Here is a 20,859-nt window from a genome sequence, read left to right as displayed (position 1 = left end):
CATGGATAACTACATTCTCTATAGCTAATTAAAACAGTGTTACACAATGCTAAGCAGTAATTAGGGCATCAGATACATGCTGACCAAACACAGACAGTATAGCCAATTATCAGAGTGACCTAACTGAAATGGTCTAATTCTCCCAGCCATAATAACATCTTTACATTAGCTGCTTTGTTATGTCTGACATGCTGTGGGCTAAAGGTCAGGTGGACAGTGGAAAATGTCCAATTAGTGGGTTACCTATATGTATGGCTGAAGTAAAACAACAGTAAATGTAAGAATGTCAAAGTTAACAAAGTACCACTTAGTAAAACTAAAACTAAACATACACATGGGTTTGTTAGGGTACCAGTGGTGACATTTGTAAGTGGTAGCGGTTAGATTTTCAAAAACACCCCAAATATAGTCTCTTTTCCAGTCAGATTAGTTTACATAGGTTAACTGGCTAGCATTAGCAATAAATATTGCATTATATTATTTTAGAATGCCTTTATTTGCCATATATACATATACACGTGTACAGTATAACGAAACTTTTCACACATCCCAGCTCATTTGGAAGTTGGGACAGAGTGCAGGGTCAGCCACTGTATGACGCCACTGAAGCAGAGAGGGTTAAGGGCCTTGCTCAAGGGCCCAACAGTGGCCCTTATTTATTATTTATTTATTAGTGCAAATAATAGGATAGGTAACAGTGCTAAACATGCTTGTTTCCCTAATATTGTCTGCATATCTGTCTGTCTGCCTGTTTTTCTGTCTTTTTACTCAGTTTCTTAATGTTTGTGTTTGACTTTCTGATCATTCCTAGTTTCCATGGTTCTAGTATCGCATACTTAATTAAACAGTACGTACTAAATTGGAGGCAGTGCGCACTGCTCTGTCGGTAAAGGAGTAAGCTCTTTCAGTACACAAGTGTGCAGTATGCATGCAACCTCAAACGTACTACGTCTGCCATCTTACCAACGTCACGTAATGCATGACGTCACATCGCCACAGTTAAGTCTGTTGTTCTCTACACAGCTACTCATAATGTTATTCAGGGTTGTACTTAATCATAACATTTTTCCGACATCTTTCTTCTTTGCTACGAACGGCTTTGCAGCTCCAGTTGAATTATGGGATAGATTATCGGACCACAAGTGTGCTGTGTTTGCATACTCAAAAAATAGCTGCCCATGCAGTAGGTCATCCAGAAACCTTTCATGTACTGTTTAATGAATACTACATTTTCAGACATACTAACTACTTTTGCGTACTGCTTCAATATGGAAGTATGCGATTTCAGACGCAGCCATGCGTTAGTGTTTACCATAGGGTTTAGCATTTCATGTTGCTTCCTAGTATGGTGATTAGCTTAGTGATTAACTCCTTACAGACAGTAACTGTAAACAGTTAGTACATTTTACAATATTAAATTCTGAAATCAACAATCAACCAAACAATCAACAAAGCACATTACCAAAGCAATGTAATTATTTCTTTGCAGCAAGAAGGGCCTGGGTTCCATTCCCCAGCCAGACAGTCAGGGTCCTTTCTGTGTGAAGTGTGTAAGTTCCCCCTGTGTTTATGTGGGTTTAATCTGGGTGCTCCAGTTTCCTTCCACAAAGACATGCAGTCAGGTCAATTTGAGTTACTAAAAATTGCTGAAGTGTTGAAGAGAAGTGTGAATGTGTGTGTGTATGTGTGTGAATGAACTGTTGACCTGTCTGGAGTGTTTTCTGCCTTTCACTTAAAGAATAAGACCCACCATTACCCTTGAAAGGATAAAGTGTGTGTAATACAGGCAATGAGTGAATGAGTAAATGAAAACATCAGTATTGTTTCTTTTAAAGTTCAACAGAATTAACAAATCATACTGTGTTATTGCATTTTACAAAATGTCCCAACTTTTAAAAATTGAATTTTATTACAAAATTAAGAAACTAAGCAAGTCACCTGTAGATACATAGGGTCTGTTCGAAAACCTAGTGAGCTGCCTTGCTGTCTACTGCCTACCTAAGCAGCTGCCTAAGTAGAGAGGATTCTAATAAGTCATCAACTTATAAGTCAGGTTACTAAGCTAACACATCTAGCCTCATGCAATTCAAACCAATGGAATGAGGTGGCACAACACGCTAGCATGTCAACTAACATCTCCCTCCATGTACCGAAAGTGGTTAAATTGTCACTGACGAGCCTGAATTTACAAATAAATGACACTTTACCTGTTTATACAAAGTAAAAAATCAATGATAATTTGCGTTTGAAAATAACTTGTAGTATTTGTAGATTTGTAATTCTGCACTGAATACTGGGATTGCCTTCACCACTACAGAAGCATTTGATGCTCCCTCATTATTCAATCAAAATAACATTCAAAAGGCTGCTTAGGTGGCGCAGCGATAAAAAACACACGCTGGCACACCAGGGCTGGGATCTTGAATACATCGTATCGAGTCTTAGCTCTGCCTGCCGGCTGGGCTGAGCAGTCACATGAACAACGATTGGCCTGTTGTTCATATAGGGGTGGGGCATTAAGCCGGATAGGGACTCTCTCATCTCTCACTGATGCAACTACAACCTCTGCTGGCTGATTGATGGCGCCTGGACAGAGGCGGGGAAAAGAGTGCGGATCAGGGTGTGTCTCTCCATACACAAGGCTGATCCGCAGCTGATCTCGTCTAGTGTAGGTGAAAAGATGCATACGACCGCTGCCCACGTGTCAGAGCCGGGGCCGGCATTAGTGGAGAGGAAGAATGACACAATCGGGCAATTGGACGTGCTAAAAGTCGAGAGAAAAAGGGGAGAAAATGCAAAAACTATTATTATATATATATATATATACGTATATATATAATGTTCAAATGTAAGGTACCTTACTGGGCAGCATTTTAAGGCATCTAAGAATTCAAACAGGCTTCTTCTCGGGAGCTCGCATAGGATAACGTAAAATGCTGTCTATGTAGAGAGCTCACTAGGTTTTCGAACACACCCATAGACTGTATGAGTGAATCATTTAAAATCAATATAAGGTGATTTTGACCGGTTATTCCTGTCCTAGTCAGAGTGGTGTCTTCTAGATGTTTTTGTCCCTGTAACCAATGACGGTACAGTTCCAGAGGCTTGTACAATGTACAAGTTGCTGTATTTCCTTCGATTTCCTTTGTCTATCTGTCTGTCTGTCTAGATTTATTTCCCCTTTCTTCGTGAAGTAGAAACTTTAGGAAAACAGAGAGCTGCTAGATGTAACACTTCTTTTCTCTCCTGTGGGAAACACATGGACTCATTTTTTTCCTTTCTTTCTTTTTTTGTTTACACTCTAAACCCCTTCAGGCACCATCCCTTCCCTTTGATTTGTCCTTGTGTTTATCATACTTACCTGTTCCCCATGTATCCCCTGATTAATCAGTGTATATATTACTCTTATTGTTTAGTCTTTTTTCTTTTTCAGCATTGTGACTCTTAGATTGTTCATGATGATTTTACAACCCCAAATCAGAAAAAGTTGGGACAGTATGGAAAATGCAAAAAAAAACAAAAAAACATTTACTTTGACTTTTATTTGATTGCAGACAGGATGAACCTGAGATATTTCATGTTTTATCTGCTCAACTTCATTTCATTTATTAATAAACATCCATTCCTGCATTTCAGGCCTGCAACACATTCCAAAAAAAAGTTGGGACAGTAAAGCATTTACCACTTTGTAATGTTGCCATTCCTTTTCACCACACTTAAAAGACGTTTTGGCACCGAGGATACCAAGTGATTTAGTGTTTCAGCTTTTATTTTGTCCCATTTTTTTCCTGCAAACACGTCTTAAGATGTTTCAAAACCCTCCACACATTCTCTACTGGGGACAGGTCAGGACTGCAGGCAGGCCAGTCCAGCACCCGTACCCTCTTCCTCCGCAGCCATGAAATGTGGTTTTGCATTGTCTTGTTGAAAAAATCATGGACGTCCCTGGAAAAGATCTCAATGTACTTTTCTGCATTAATGCTGCCATCACAGAAGTGTAAATGACCTTTGCCAAGGGCACTGACACAACCCCATACCGTGACAGACCCTGGCTTTTGGACTTGTTGCCGATACCAGTCTGGATGGTTCGGAGCACACGGCATCCATTGTTTCCAAAAAAGACCTGGAATGCTGATTCATCTGACCACAATACATATTTCCACTGTGTGATGGTCCATCCTAGATGCTTCCAAACCCAGAGAAGTCGGCGCCGCTTCAGGACATGTTTAACATAAGGCTTCTTTTTGTGCACAGTAAAGTTTTAAGTGGCATTTGTGCATGTAACTCTGTATTGTAGTGCTTGATAAAGGTTTGCCAAAGTAATCCCTCACCCATGTGGTTATATCAGCTATTGTTGAGTGGCGGTTCTTGATGCAGTGCCGTCTGAGGGATCGAAGATCATGGGCGTTCAGCTTAAGCTTGCGCTCTTGGCCTTAACGCACTGGCATTCCTCCCTATTCCTTGAATCGTGTAATAATATTATGTACTGTAGAGGGAGAAATATGCAAATCCCTTCCAATCTTTCTTTGAGGTACATTGTTTTTAAACATTTCAATTATTTTCTCACACATTTGTTTTTTCACCTCATTACTAGCCCTAAATTGCCCCTGTCCCAACTTTCTTTGGAATGTGTAGCAGGCCTGAAATGCAGGAATGGAGGTATATTAACAAATGAAATGAAGTTGAGCAGACAAAGCATGAAATATCTTGGGTTCAAACTGTCTGCAATCAAATGAAAGTCAAAGTTAATGTAAGAAACACTGCATTTTTATTTCATTTGCATTTTCCATACTGTCCTAACTTTTTCTGATTTGGGGTTGTAATTTTCTTGTTCTTAGTTTCTTCTGTGATTTCCTAGTGTTAGCATTTAGCTTAGGTTTTAGTATTTACTGTTGCTTCCTAATTTAGTGATTAGTTTAGGGATTAGTTCTTTTGTTCTCTGTGTTTAGCATTAGCAGCTAGCTTAATTTAGCATAGGGTTTAGTTTGGTCCTTGATTGTTCATAGCGCTTACACTAAGTAGTGCAGGTTTAAGAATGTTATGTAATGTCTTGTGGGAGTTGGGCTTCCTGAAAGAGCCTAAAACAAATTAACATCCACACCATAAATCTTAAATTACAGAGTAAAAACGTTTGGACTTGATGATGAAGTGAAGTGTGTATTGTGAGGAGGTGTTAGGATGCAGCTTCTGACGAGTATGTTAATGTGCAAGCTTCATTACTAATGCAAAGAAAGTTTTATAGGGAGTTTTTCTTACAAATAGGATTTTAAAGCCTTTAAATGTCTGGATAGGGGGGGTTTAGATGAGTGTAGCTAAGGTAGTATGACTGTACTTACCACCCAGCTCTGCGGTGAATGCCAATAAGGACAAGTTAATCTACTCTTTCCACAGACGAGTAGACATAGTTTTGAAGTCATGTTTTCGGATTCAAATGTCTATACTTCAGATTCAAATTTGATACTATACCAATAAGACACCAAATTCACACAATAGCAATCAGGTAATTCATATTCTGACAAACTATTTAGTAGGTAGTATAACATTTTAGATGCAGCTAATGGTTTGAGTTGAGGTTGCCTGAGATGAAGTGTTGGACAGTCATGCATTATCCCCCAATTTTCCTCCCAATCTAGTCGCATCCAATTACCCGACTGCAATATGCTTCCTCTCTACTGATGTTGACCTCCACTCTGACTGAGGAGAGCCGTGACTAATACAACCCCCCTCCGACACATGTACAGTAGCCAACTGCATCTTTTCACCTGCACGAGGCGTGTTCATATCCGAATCAGCTTTGTGTACTGAGAGTCACACCCTGATCTTCATTATCCCTCATCTCTGTGCAGGCGCCATCAATCAGCCAGCAGAGGTCGTAATTGAATCAGTTTTGAGGTCCCTATCCGGCTTTTCCCTCCCTGTATGAACAACAGCCAATCATTGTTCATGTAGGCGCCCAGCCCAGCCGGATGGCAGAGCTGAGTTTAGAACCGACGAGTTTGAAATGTCAGCTCTGGTGTGCTAGAGTGTTTTGCCGCTGTGCCACCTGAGTGCCATTGCAGATGTTTTTAGAAGTAAGTGTTTAAGCTTGTTACCCCAGTCAACTACATTGTTAAAATGTAGGACAGGTTATTTTACTGATACAAACATGAGCTAAAAAATCAGCATTAAAGCAGCATTAATCATTAAATGTTCTACCATTTGTTTTAACTGAGCTGCTAAACATGGGTGTGCTGGTAAGTGTAACTGTATTATGTGGAATATTATAGGACACTTACATGCACATACATAGACATGGACAAAACATGTAACTAAAGGCGAGCATCAAACCTGAGCACCACCAACTTTTCTAGTTCCATTGCCACCTGCCTTAAACTTGTAAGTGCATTTGTACTATGTTCACTTCTAAAACCAACAAGCAAACCTCTGACAATTCAAGTAATAATTTGGGTTAATGTTCTATATAACATTTGAATAACTGCATTAAGGCCTCAGCATACTTCATGCGGAGAAAACATTCTCCTGGCTTCATCGACCAGTGTGACATAATTGCGCAGAAAGCGAACCACCACGGACGTCGCGCAGAGGCTTCACTCGCCTTGTCGCACACATGGAAGCTGGGCGAACTCCGCGGACGACGACACTCCGTGACAACGCCTGTGATTGGTCGGTAAAAAAAGAGACGTGCCATGAAAACAAACATGGACGATTTTGAGGAGCGTCTCTCAGAGCAAGTACGGTGGTATCGTCACCTTTATGATTCCTCGATGAGAGATTATAAATCAGAATCAGAATCAGAATCAGAATCGGGCTTTATTGGCCAAGTATGCTCACACATACAAGGAATTTGTTTTTGGTTACACAGATGCTTGCAGTGCACGAAAAATACAATACAGACAATCTTATTCACACAGCTCACTCTCTCTCTAACACACACATTCATACCTGTAAACATAGAAAACATTGTAAACATTTAGCATGTGCAATTTACATTGTAATTTTAAAAAGGTGCAGTTTTGTGCAATATAAAAACTATAGAAAATATAAAAATATATAAATATGAAATGGAAGTAAAGGTGAAAATCCTGTGTATGCCATTACATAAATGAAATAGGTAGTTTTTGATGTGCAAGTGTCCCGAGTATTAACAGTACAGTAGTGTTCAATTGTTCATGAGCGTAATGGAGTTTGGATAAAAGCTTCTCTGTAGCCTGGTCGTTCGGGTCTTCATGTGGCTGAAGCGTCGGCCTGATGGAAGGCACCGAAACAGGTGATGACCAGGGTGAGACGGGTCAGTGATGATTTTCTCTGCACGCTTCCTGGTTCTGGAGGCATGCAGGTCCAGCAGTGTGGGCAGCTTTACACCGATGGTCCTCTCTGCAGACTTGATGATGCGCTGCAGTCTCTTGGTGTCATGTTTTGTGATAGCGCTGCCCCACACTGTGATGGATGTGGTGACGATGGACTCTATGATGGCTGTGTAGAACTGCACCATCAGCTCTTGGGGTAGGTTGAACTTCCTCAGCTGGTACAGAAAGTACATCCTCTGTTGAGCCCTCTTGATGATGGAGTTGATGTTGCTGTCCCACTTCAGGTCCTTGGAGATCGTTGTGCCCAGGAACTTGTAGGACTCCACAGCCATCACAGTCCTGTCTAGGATGGTGAGTGCTGGCAGGGTTGGGGGTCTCCTCCTGAAGTCCACGGTCATCTCCACTGTTTTTGCTGTGTTCAGCTCCAGATTGTTCTGACTGCTCCAGAGGACAACCTGATCAACCACCCGTCTATAAGCAGACTCATCACTGTCACTGATGAGACCAATGACTGTAGTGTCATCTGCAAACTTCAGGATTTTAACAGAGGAGTCCATGGAGGTACAGTCATTTGTGTACAGCGAGAAGAGCAGTGGGGAGAGTACACAACCCTGTGGGGCACCTGTGCTGATGATTCTGGTCCCTGAAGTACACTTTCCCAGCCTCACCTGCTGTTTTCTGCCAGTAAGAAAGTCAGTTATCCACTGGCAGGTGGAGGCTGGTACGCTGAGTTCAGCCAGTTTGCTGTGTAATTGTCCTGGAATAATTGTGTTGAAGGCTGAGCTGAAGTCCAGGAACAGAATTCTTGCATAAGTTCCCGGGTGATCAAGGTGTTGAAGGATGAAGTGGAGACCCATGTTCACTGCATCGTCCACCGACCGGTTGGCCCGATAGGCAAATTGCAGGGGGTCTAGCAGGGGGTCCGTGATTTCCTTAATGTGGTTGAGAACCAGTCTTTCAAAGGACTTCATGACCACAGAGGTCAGGGCAACAGGTCTGTAGTCATTTAGTCCTGTGGTAGTTGCCTTTTTGGGAATGGGTATTATTGTGGAGCATTTAAAACAGGATGGAACCACACACAGCTCCAGTGATCTGTTGAAGATCTTAGTGAAGACAGGTGCAAGCTGGTCTGCACAGGTCCTCAGGCAGGAGGGAGAGATTCCATCAGGACCTGGGGCCTTCTTGACTTTCTGTTTTTTAAAAAGTCTCAGCACGTCTTCCTCGCAGATCTTCAGGGCAGGCTGGATGGGTGGCTGATAGTCAGATGGGTGTGAAGTGGTGTTGGATGGGAGCTCGTTGCTGGGCTGTTCAAACCTGCAGTAGAATCTGTTAAGGTCGTCGGCCAGTTGACGATCTCCCATTGTCTGTGTAGGTGGCCTTTTGTAGCTGGTGATGTTCTGCAGACACCTCCAGGCGGTTGATGGCTCATTTGTGGACATCATGCTGCTTAGCTTGTTGGAGTAGTTCTTCTTTGCAGCCTTGATCTCTTTGGTTAGGGTGTTCCTTGCCTGGTTGTACAGCGCCCGATCCCCACTTCTAAAGACACTCAGATTGTTATAATTGTTATTCCAATACCTCGCACGTTGCCATAACTGTGATCATAGTTTTTCAGTAGTCATGGAACTTAACATCAAAATGTCACAGCGTCACCTGCAGCTGTGGAGCAGACGCGACAGGCAAAACAACACCGATGAAAGTATGTCAGATTGTAGGCTCGCAAAGGCGCGTTCGGCTTCGTGCAACGCTCGCAAACTTAGTTTTGCAGGAAGTATGCAGAGACCTTTAAAATATGATTGTGCTATGTTCAAGGTGCAATTAATACTAAATCAGGGTTTACATAACAAAATATAAATCATTTGGAGTCAAATTTATTTCATTATTATTAAACTTTTACCCTGTTACACAACAGCACAATCATTGATTTTAAGTAGCTGTAAAGAAAAATGAGTTTACTTCCAAATACATTCATACAGCATTTAAATAAATAAATTAATTAAACCCAATGCAGCATGCATAGCTTAAAAATAAATAAAATAAAATAAATAAATAATAAACAAGAAAACATAGGGAAGTTCCTTACCGACTTTTGACCTCTCTGGCACAGATGTGATAAAGGGACCATTAGGAAATTTGGGTGCGTTGTCATTAATATCCTGCACTTTGATGATGAACTCTGACTCTGGTTCCAAAGGTCTGTTGGTGTTGATGTCAATTGCCTGAGCGTGGAGAACATAATGTGACTTTTTCTCCCGGTCCAGGCTCTTGGTGGCATGAATGTCTCCTGTTACTTCATTGATAATAAAGATAGTTCCTGCTCCTTCTCCACTAAGGATATATCTTACTGAACCATCTCCTTTATCTGAATTTGAATGAAGCTGAAAGAAAGGACAAAGAAGAAATAATGATAAAAATATATCAAAATCTTTTATTTAAATGTTAAAAAGAACCTGACTATGAGATGTAGAATCGAGATGTAGAAATTTTCCATAGTTTTCTACACAGTCACCCTCCGATGCATTTTTCCCAGCGTCGTACCAACTTCAATGCCATTAGCAAAAAATTTTATTGGTTGAGAGTGTAACCACTGATGCACCGCTGCTTTTACATCATCATTGTATGAAAATCTTCTTCCTCTAAAAGCTTATTTAAGCAGCCAAAAAGGTAGAACTTGGAAGGTGCTAAATCCGAACTATGAGCTCTCTCTCTGTCTCTCAGACACGACCAATTACTGCTCCTCCCGCCCTCATGATGTGGCAATCTGGACTTCAACCTCTCCTGCAGTTTTACTATTATTATTAGTACTATTATTATTCTTATTGTTATTATTATTAGCATTATTAACAGCTGTTATTAATCTTGACTGTGTTTACAATGCCTGCAACGTTCACTATGGTTCAATATCCACAATGCCTGCAATGTTTTACTATGGTTCAATGTCTACAATTCCTGCAATGTTCACTTTGTTTACAATGCATATCTGAACTACAATGTTCACTATGTTTACAATGCAAATCTGCACTTTAACTGCAATTTTTTTTTATACATTTTTCTATATTTTTCTTTTTCATGTTTATATTTTATATACATATATAAGCCTGTTTATTATATTGTATTATATTGTTATTTTATTTGTACTTTTTATTATAGCATACTTGTAGAGTTCCCAAGCCTCCCAACACACATTTCAATGTACAATTGCTGCTAACATTTGTACAAATGACAAATAAACTTGAAACTTGAACTTGAACTCACTGTTTTCAACCAAAATATAAAAGTGCGGAAACTTTTCACAGATCCCTGATATAATAAATGTATACTTACAATAGATATCTTAAAATAGATAAGGGGGCACTAGGTTGGTGCTGTAATCTAATGCACTAACCCACCAATGTCTAACTCAAGAAGTGCTCTCGAACAGGCTGGGAACACAACTGACTGTCAGGAGGTCAAAGGGCTTCACAGACACTGTGCAATTCCAACCTCTGCTGTCTGATCAAGATGCCTGCTTTAGTGAAGTGTTTGCAAAGTTCATAGCATGTTCTTTTATACCAGATATGTTTTTTTTGTGGGACTTCGCTATTCTCTTTGGTCAGAACTAGCGATGGTACAAGCAGCAAGAGAATGACAATAAAGGAACTGGCAATGATTAGATCAAGAGGTTGGGTTATATGGTAAAAAAAATATATCATAGAAGAGATAAAGCATGAATTCAAGATATTTAAGAGTGACTATACACTATAAATAAGATCTGTTTCTGGTCTGCTACAGCATAATATCATCTTCGACACAGTACGAGTTAAGTTGTTATGTAATATGCAGACAAAGTAGGTAGGAGAAATCAGGACAAAAAAGGAAGCCTTAGACATGTTTTTCTTTTAATTAATAGCAGGGGGATTATGTGCTGCTCTCCTGTCAATAGATCCACTGCATCTTAGGCATGGCTAATAACAACTGCATGTCAAAAATTGTTTTACAAGAATAAATAGTCCAGTAATATTGTCTCTAGACTGCACATACACTGATCAGCCATAACATTAAAACCACCTCCTGGTTTCTACACTCACTGTCCATTTTATCAGCTCCACTTACCATATAGAAGCACTTTGTAGTTCTACAATTACTGACTGTAGTCCATCTGTTTCTCTACATACCTTTTTTAGCCTGCTTTCACCCTGTTCTTCAATGGTCAGGACCCCCACAGATCAGATACTATTTAGGTGGTGGATGATTCTCAGTATTGCAGTGACAATGACATGGTGGTGGTGTGTTAGTGTGTGTTGTGCTGGTATGAGTGGATCAGACACTGATTTTAAATAGTGTCCACTCACTGTCCACTCTATTAGACACTCCTACCTAGTTGGTCCACCTTGTAGATGTAAAGTCAGAGATGATCGCTCATCTATTGCTGCTGTTTGAGTTGCTCATCTTCTAGACCTTCATCACTGATCACAGGACGCTGCCCACGGGGCGCTGTTGGCTGGATATATTTTTGGTTGGTGGACTATTTTCAGTCCAGCAGTGACAGTGCGGTGTTTAAAAACTCCAGCAGCGCTGCTGTGTCTTATCCACTCATACCAGCACAACACACACTAACACACCACCACCATGTTAGTGTTACTGCAGTGCTGAGAATGATCCATCACCCAAATAATACCTACTCTGTGGTGCTCCTGTGGGGGTCCTGACCATTGAAGAACAGCATGAAAGGGGGCTAACAAAGCATGCAGAGAAACAGATGGACTACAGTCAGTAATTGTAGAACTGCAAAGTGCTCCTATTTGGTAAGTGGAGCTAATAAAATGGGCAGTTAATGTTATGGCTGATGGGTGTAGGTGTTAAATATGCAGTCTGTACTTTAACACTTCTCTTGATGTGTAAAAACAAAAGTACATACATTAAGAATAAAAATAGAATGGTTTTAGTTATGGACAGCTTTAACTGGCTTAAATAAATGGGTATAATTGTTGATCAGAAATCTTCAGTGTTGAAAAGAAAGCTGCTTTAGGCAGCATTATAAAAGAATAGCAGTTCAGATAAGGTATCAACCCTAGACCTTACATCTCATTCAGTAGTACACATTTCCACTTGTTTAATTAATTATTTAGATCTATAAAATAACAGAGTTGTGGCAGGTGTTGCTCCTGCATTGCTGAAATCATATCTGCTGCCATTTAATCAATTTGATGCAAATTGGCATTTGCCAGATGCCTTTATCCAAAGCAATTAAAGACAATCCAAGCTGTTAAGGGTTCAGGGACTTGCTCAGGGGGCCCAACAGTGGGGCTTGAAGCAGCAACCTTTTGTTCGCTTGTTTATTGGGATTTTAACATCATGTTTTACACTTTGGTAACATTCATGACATGAACGGTAGTTACTAATTACACAAGGTTCTTCAGTTCACAAGGTTATATCAAACACAGGCAGGGAAAATTTTGTATCTCCAATTCACCTCACTTGCATGTCTTTGGACTGTGGGAGGAAACCGGAGCTCCCGGAGGAAACCCACGCAGACACGGGGAGAACATGCAAACTCCACACAGAAAGGACCCGGAAGGCCCCACCTGGGGATCAAACCCAGTACCTTCTTAATATGTGGCGACAGTGATATCCACCGTGCCGCCCCAGCAACCTTTTAATCACTAGTATATTACCTCAATCTAAGGTAAAGTTGCCCTCTAACGTAATACAAATACATGCAAACATGTTGAACTACATGTACTTTATGACTTTTATCCAAAGTGATTTACAACTGTGACCCAGTGAAAGCTATAGAGGGTTAGAAGTTCTGCTCAGGGGCCCAATAGTGACATATTGGCAGAGGTAGGGCGACCTACTGATTAATAGTCCAGTGTCTAAACCACATATGGCACAGTGGAGCAATGGGTAGTTGCTATACAGCAAGAGGGCTTGGGCCAGACATTCTTGCATAAATTAATGAATAAAAGAAATGAAATGAATGAACCACAAAGGCTGAATGTAACCCTACATTCAGACTGGCAGCAACTTTTTTCCTCCTGTCGTCTGAATCACAGATCGCTCATCGTCCTGTGTTCACACTGGCAGCATCATCATCTCCTGAGGGTGTTTGGTTGCCTTGTATTGACTGATGCCAAGCAACCATGGCAGTACAGCGTACCCTACTGGCAAGTATCTACAGAGCATCTAAAAAAAACCCAATTTGATCACAAATCAAATTCCTTCCGACAAGGCATAACATTATGACCACTGTCGGGTAAAGTGTGCAAGTCAGAGCATCTCCAAAACTGCAGCTCTTGTGGGGTGTTCCCAGTCTGCAGTGGTCAGTATCTATCAAAAGTGGTCCAAGGAAGGAACAGTGGTAAACCGGCGACAGAGTCATGAGCGGCCAAGGCTCATTGATGCACGTGGGGAGCGAAGGTTGGGCCGTGTGGTTCGATCCAACAGACGAGCTACTGTAGCTCAAATTGCTGAAGAAATTTCATCTCTGTGTAGTGCATCACTGTCTGTGCAGTCAACATGACAAGTTTGTTCTTTGCAATATCTGCTGTCTATTTGCTAAGTTTGACACAGTGACAATGTGTTTTGACAATCTCTAGTAGTTTACCATTTCATGGTGGCGGAGACAATGCACAGACCACATGATACTCAGTTTCAATTGGTAAGCACCACACTACTTCACTCCTAATTTGCGTAAAGGTTAACCTTGCTCAGCTTTTTTGCATCACTGACTCCACCCTTTTTAAGTCTCCAACATACAGTACGAGCTGCCTCCTTTGACTGTAAATCACCAGCATTAACTGAAAATGAATGCCAGCTGGTCCGTTTGTCATGTCAAATTGTGCATAAAAAAGGCTACATGGTGAAATACACTGATCAGCCATAACATTAAAACCACCTCCTTGTTTCTACACTCACTGTCCATTTTATCAGCTTCACTTACCATAAAGAAGCACTATGTAGTTCTACAATTACTGACTGTAGTCCATCTGTTTCTCTGCATGCTTTGTAAGCCCCCTTTCGTGCTGTTCTTCAATGGTCAGGACTCTCCAAGGACCACCAAAAAGTAGGTATTATTTAGGTGGTGGGTCATTCTCAGCACTGCAGTGACACTGACATGGTGGTGGTGTGTTAGTGTGTGTTGTGCTGGTATGAGTGGATAAGACACAGCAATGCTGATGGAGCTTTTTAACACCCCACTGTCACTGTTGGACTGAGAATAGTCCACCAACCAAAAATATCCAGCCAACAGCGTCCCGTGGGTAGCGTCCTGTGGCCACTGATGAAGGTCTAGAAGATGACCAACTCAAACAGCAGCAATAGATGAGCAATCGTCTCTGACTTTACATCTACAATGTGGACCAACTAGGTAGGAGTGTCTAATAGAGTGGACAGTGAGTGAACACGATCCATTCATACCAGCACAATACACACTAACACACCACCACCATGTCAGTGTTACTGCAGTGCTGAGAATGATCCACCACCTAAATAATACCTGCTCTGTGGTGGTCCTGTGGGGGTTCTGACCATTGAAAAACAGGGTGAAAGCAAGCAAAAAAGTATGTATAGAAACAGATGGACTACAGTCACTAATTGTAGAACTACAATGTGCTTCTACATGGGAAGTGGAGCTGATAAAATTGACAGTGAGTATAAAAACAAGAAGGTGGTTTTAATGTTATGGCTGATCAGAGTAGCTGGACTACAGTGAAAGAACTGGAATTTAAAACATCAACAAGAATAATGTTACGACTTTTTTTAAGGATGTGTACAACAGAGGTCCACACAGTATTTATTTCCGACACACATCTGTGTTTTCATTCTACTTATACACAGTATTAGATGTGTTTGTACCACATTCATACCACCTCTGCTGTCTGATCAAGGTGCCTGCTCTAGTAGCGGGGTGTTTGCAGAGTTCATAGCATCTCCTTCTATACCAGATATGTTTTTTTATTTTTTAATTGATTGATTTATTTTTTGTGGGACTTTGCTATTCTCTTTGGTCAAGGCTATGGGTGGTACAAGCAGCAAAAGAACGGCAATAAGGTAATTGGCAAATATTAGATTGAGACTGCAGCTCTTGTGGGGTGTTTCCGGTCTGCAGTGGTCAGTTTCTATCAAAAGTGATCCAAGGGAGGAACAGTGGTAAACCGGCGACAAGGCTCATTGATGCACATGGGGAGACGAAGGCTGGCCTGTGTGGTCCGATCCATCAGACGAGCTACTGTAGCTCAGATTGCTGAAGAAGTTAATGGAGGTGCTGATAGGAAGGTGTCAGAATACTCAGTGCATTGCAGTTTGTTGTGTATGGGCCTGCATAGCTGCAGACCAGTCAGGGTGCCCATGCCGACCCCTGTCCACCACCGAAAAAAGCCAACAATGGGCAAGTGAGCATCAGAACTGGACCACAAAGCAATGGAAGAAACTGGCCTGGTCTGATGAATCTGTTTTCTTTTACATCACGTGGCTGGCCAAGTGCGTGTGTGTCGCTTACCTGGGGAACACATGGCACCGGGATGCAGTATGGGAAGACCTGCTGGGATAGGATGCACTGCTAGGAAACCTTGGGTCCTGCCATCCATGTGGATGTTACTTTGGCACGTACCACCTACCTAAGCATTGTTGCAGACCATGTACACCCTTTCATGGAAACGGTATTCCCTGATGGCTGTGGCCTCTTTCAGCAGGATAATGCTCCCTGCCACAAAGCAAAAATGGTTCAGGAATGGTTTGAGGAGCACAACAACGAGTTTGAGGTGTTGACTTGGCCTCCAAATTCCCCAGATCTCAATCCAATCGAGCATCTGTGGGATGTGCTGGACAAACAAGTCCGATCCATGGAGGCCCCACCTCACAACTTACAGGAGTTACAGTAACTGCTGCTAACATTTTGGTGCCAGATACCACAGAACACCTTCAGGGGTCTAGTGGAGTCCATGCCTCGACGGGTCAGGGAAGGTGGTCATAATGTTATGCCTGGTGTATATACCAATATTTTTTAGAGTGACATTACATACTAAAGAAAAGATCTGTTTCTGGTCTTCTACAGCAGAGTATCATTTTTTCCATACTTCCATACTTCCATACTTTCCATACATTCTTTTCTTCAGTCTTTAAGATTTTTTTGCATTGCTTCATATCTACATGACTGGCTGATTGGATGATTACATAAATATGCAGGTGTACATTGATCAGTAATTAAAGAAAGCGGGGCTGATTGTAGAGCAAAGCTTTCTGCCCCAGTGAACTGTCCTTTTCTTTTCTGTAAACACAACACTCTGCAGTCAGTAATTAGCTGTAGGGTCAGAGCCCAGACTGCAGTCAGATCATCTCCAATCATGAGCTGTTAGTTTAAGGTAATAAGATGTTTTGCCAGGGGTGTGTAAACACACAGTGGAAAATTAGTCTCGGAACAGTGAATGAGAGATGAAGGTTTTGTAAATACATTTCAAATAGACTTTGTTAGTAGTGGCAGCCTTATTGTTATTGCATCGGAGAACGTTTATAGTCAGTAATCTGTGATTAAAAAAAAGTTCCCATTGTGAATACTGGGAAATTTGCTTATCATGCTCACTGCTGTCATGTTTTTTTCTCTTATTAATGTACATACACTGATCAGCCATAACATTAAACCCACCTCCTTGTTTCTACACTCTGTACATGACTGACTGTAGTCCATCTGTTTCTCTACATACTTTTTTAGCCTGCTTTCACCCTGATCTCCAATGGTCAGGACCCCCACAGGGCCACCACAGAGCAGGTATTATCTGGGTGGTGGATCATTCTCAGCACTGCAGTGACACTGACATGGTGGTGGTGTGTTAGTGTGTGTTGTGCTGGTATGAGTAAATCAGACTCAGCAGCACTGCGGGAGTTATAAATACCGTGTCCTCTCACTGTCCCCTCTATTAGAAAGTCCTACCTAGTTGGTCCACCTTGTAGATGTAAAGCCAGAGACGATCGCTCATTTATTGCTGTTGTTTGAGTTGGTCATCTTCTAGACCTTCATCAGTAGTCACAGGACGCTGCCCATGGAGTGCTGTTGGATGGATGTTTTTGGTTGGTGGACTATTCTCAGTCCAGCAGTGACAGTGAGGTGTTAAAAAACTCCACTCATACCAGCACAACACACACTAACACAACACCACCATGTCAGTGTTACTGCAGTGCTGAGAATAATCCACCACCTAAATAATACCTGCTCTGTGGTGGTCCTGTGGGGGCCCTGACCATTGAAGAACAGGGTGAAAGCAGGCTAAAAAAGCATGCAGAGAAACAGATGGACTACAGTCAGTGATTGTAGAACTACAAAGTGCTTCTATATGGCCAGTGGAGCTGATAAAATGGACAGTGAGTGTAGAAACCAGGAGGTGGATTTAATGTTATGGCTGATCAGTGTATTCAACCTTTGTTTTCCACTGGTTCAACACAGCAGAGTACCAAGCCATAGCTGAGCCATAGCAGGACAACACATACACATTAATTCACTCATACACTTATTTATTATTTCAAAATTTTGCAATTAAAATGATCAATCCATCTTTTTCGGAGTCTGAGAGTTGGAAGAAAATCAAAACACAAAGATCATGTGAGTCAGCATGTAACATCAAAAAACTGCCTTAGAACGTGTCTGATGTAATTCAGCCTTTAGTATTGCATAGAACAGCTACATTCCCAACTAGAATGAACACAGTCCCCCCGGCTTAAACCTTTGCTCTATAGCTGCCAAATCCAGGCATGGCCTCCCTTGTCTGTGAGAGCATAAATTTCACTTAACCTCAAGTCAGGGTTCTAATTTGTTCACTGACTTACTCCTGAACAGGCCAATATATCACACTATCCTAACAACAGATCTCTAGTGCTCAGCCAATTGCCTTGCTAATGCCAGGGAATAAAAGTGTCATTAGGTCAATGAGGCCGATGCTAACCCACCACAACGTGGCACTGGTAAGTGGTTTGCGTTCAATAATTTTCTGAATAAACAATCGTATACAGTGGATTCGGAAAGTATTCAAACTCATTGACTTTTTGCATAATTTATGGTGTTGAGGATTTAATATAATTGCTGTTTCACTTAACAATCGACACTAATTGACCAATAATGACAAAGGAAAAACATTTCTTTTTATATTTTTAAAAATAATTAATAAAAAATGTAAATCTCTTAATTACAAAAGTAGGCCCTTTGCTATGCTTACCCAAATTGTCAAGTTAACCCTGTTTGCTTTAAATATATTTTAAATGTATCTAAAACATAAAAAGAGCCTATATACACTGATCAACCATAACATTAAAACCACCTCTTTGTTTTTACACTCACTGTCCCTTTTATCAGCTCCACTTACCATATAGAAGCACTTTGTAGTTCTACAATTACTGACTGTAGCCCATCTGTTTCTCTACATACTTTTTTAGCCTGCTTTCACCCTGTTCTTCAATGGTCAGGACCACCACAGAGCAGGTATTATTTGGGTGGTGGATCATTTTCAGCACTGCAGTGACACTGACATGGTGGTGGTGTGTTAGTGTGTGTTGTGCTGGTATGAGTGAAACAGACACAGCAGCGCTGCTGGAGTTTTAAATACCGTGTCCACTCACTGTCCACTCCATTAGACACACCTACCTAGTTGGTTCACCTTGTAGATGTAAAGTCAAAGACGATCGCTCATCTATTGCTGCTGTTTGAGTTGGTCATCTTCTAGACCTTCAGTGATCACAGGACGCTGCCCACAGGGCGCTGTTGGCGGAATATTTTTGGTTGGTGGACTATTCTCAGTCCAGCAGTCACAGTAAGATGTTTAAAAACTTCATCAGCACTGTTGTGTCTTATCCACTGATACCAGCACAACACACACTAACACACCACCACCATGTCATTGTCACTGCAGTGCTGAGAATGATCCACCACCAAAATAATACCTGCTCTGTGGTGGTCCTGGGAGAGTCCTGACCCTTGAATAACAGCATGAAAGGGGGCTATTAAAGCCTGCAGAAAAACAGATGGACTACAGTCAGTAATTGTACAACTTCAAAGTGCTTCTATATGGTAAGTGAGCTGATAAAATGGACAGTGAGTATAGAAACAAGGAGGTGGTTTTAATGTTATGGCAAATCAGTATATTTATATATATATATATATATAGCTTTTACACAAAAAAAACTTTAATGACACTTTATCTGATTTTCTCACTTCTTTAATGCACTAGATAATACTATTTCAAGCTGAGAAAAGAGTGGGTTCAGGCTTATCTGTCACTCTACAGTCGGTTCACTTGTGGCAGCTGGTGGCTCTGATACTGCCAGAGCATCTAGAGGCAAAGCATTACCCTAAAGTTAGCATAAAATAATAATTTGGAGGTCTGTGACATAGCCTACAGTAGATGAAGCAAGCAAGGAGGCTCAAAGGACAGAGGAGAGGATCAGAATATTTGTAGATTTAGGAGTGATGGGTTTGTGGAGTATGGTACAAAAAAATTATTACAGCTAAGCACTGGTAAAATATGTGGGGGTTTGGGTGAGAGGTGATCATGTGTATGCAAGCATGTATTAGGTGGGAGTGATCACACATTGGTCACATTAGTGATTAATTATATATATGATGTGGAGTGGTGTGGGTCAGTATGGCTCTGGATTAAAGCTTGATGACTTGCATTGAAGGTGTACATAAACTTTGGTGGCTGTTGTAAAGGAAAGATAGAATTTCTATAGCGTTTCTACAGCTTTTTAAGAAAACTACTGGTCAGAGATGGGGACTTGAGTCTGTGACTCGAGTCAGAGTCGCACGTAAGTCGCACACACAGCGACTTCAGACTCAAAAATGACTCGTACACAACAAGAGTCCCTAGCGTCCGCACGAGTTAACATTAGTTACGTGTGACAGTTAAATATATAATCCCGCAAAGTACCCATTGTAAATGTTACAGCCAGCTTCCAGCGTAGGTTTGAAGCGTCGCTCCCTACTCCCTACACAGTTTGAAGTTCACTTCATTTGAATGTTTTCGTTACCTTTGGATTGAAATCTCACTTAAAATGGTGGAATACCCTACGCAGGAACAACTGGGGTGAATGGAATGCGCCTACAGAATTGGTGCTAATGGTTGAAAGACCACTTTCTGAACCAATCAGACCTTCTGATTTTAATTTTTAGTAAGTAATGCTGTTATTTGTATTGATTTAGTTTAATTGGCTTTCTAACGAGTTAGTGTTTTACTTCACAACCGGGAAAAGTTTGGAGGTTTTTAATTATAAGCACACATTTACAAAATAATGGATTATATTCCTACACACAGTTATAAATTTAATAGCATCTGGAAGAACATAAGCTAAGGTAAGCAGTGGTTATGATTTTTTGTGTTTTGGATTTTGGCCGCTGTGCTATGATTTATCGCACGCTTTTGTTTTGCAATGAAAACTAAATGTATCAGTTTAAGCTTTTAACTGGTACCTTCTTGTTACAGAAATTACATTCATTTGCACAATGACTAGGAAAGTAAAGGCACTAAGTAAAACGACAAAATAAAGTCGCTAATCTGTTGTTGTTTTTTTGTCTGAACTTACATATTATTTGTTT

At 41.0% G+C, this 20,859-nt stretch overlaps 1 protein-coding gene across 5 annotated transcripts in view; it reads right to left on the bottom strand.

The window, feature by feature from the left end:
- LOC134321844 (cadherin-18) overlaps window positions 1–20,859 on the bottom strand; it is a 169,603-nt gene that overhangs the window by 131,975 nt on the left and 16,769 nt on the right. For all 5 annotated transcript variants that reach the window (XM_063003681.1, XM_063003682.1, XM_063003683.1 and 2 more), the window contains exon 2: window positions 9,388–9,682. In XM_063003681.1, the coding sequence (XP_062859751.1) occupies window positions 9,388–9,682 (295 nt within the window). The remainder of the gene's footprint in view (window positions 1–9,387; window positions 9,683–20,859) is intronic.

This window comes from Trichomycterus rosablanca, chromosome 10 (assembly GCF_030014385.1).
Source record: "Trichomycterus rosablanca isolate fTriRos1 chromosome 10, fTriRos1.hap1, whole genome shotgun sequence".
Classification (NCBI taxonomy): domain Eukaryota; kingdom Metazoa; phylum Chordata; class Actinopteri; order Siluriformes; family Trichomycteridae; genus Trichomycterus; species Trichomycterus rosablanca.
This window is presented reverse-complemented; position numbering and strand designations above follow the sequence as displayed.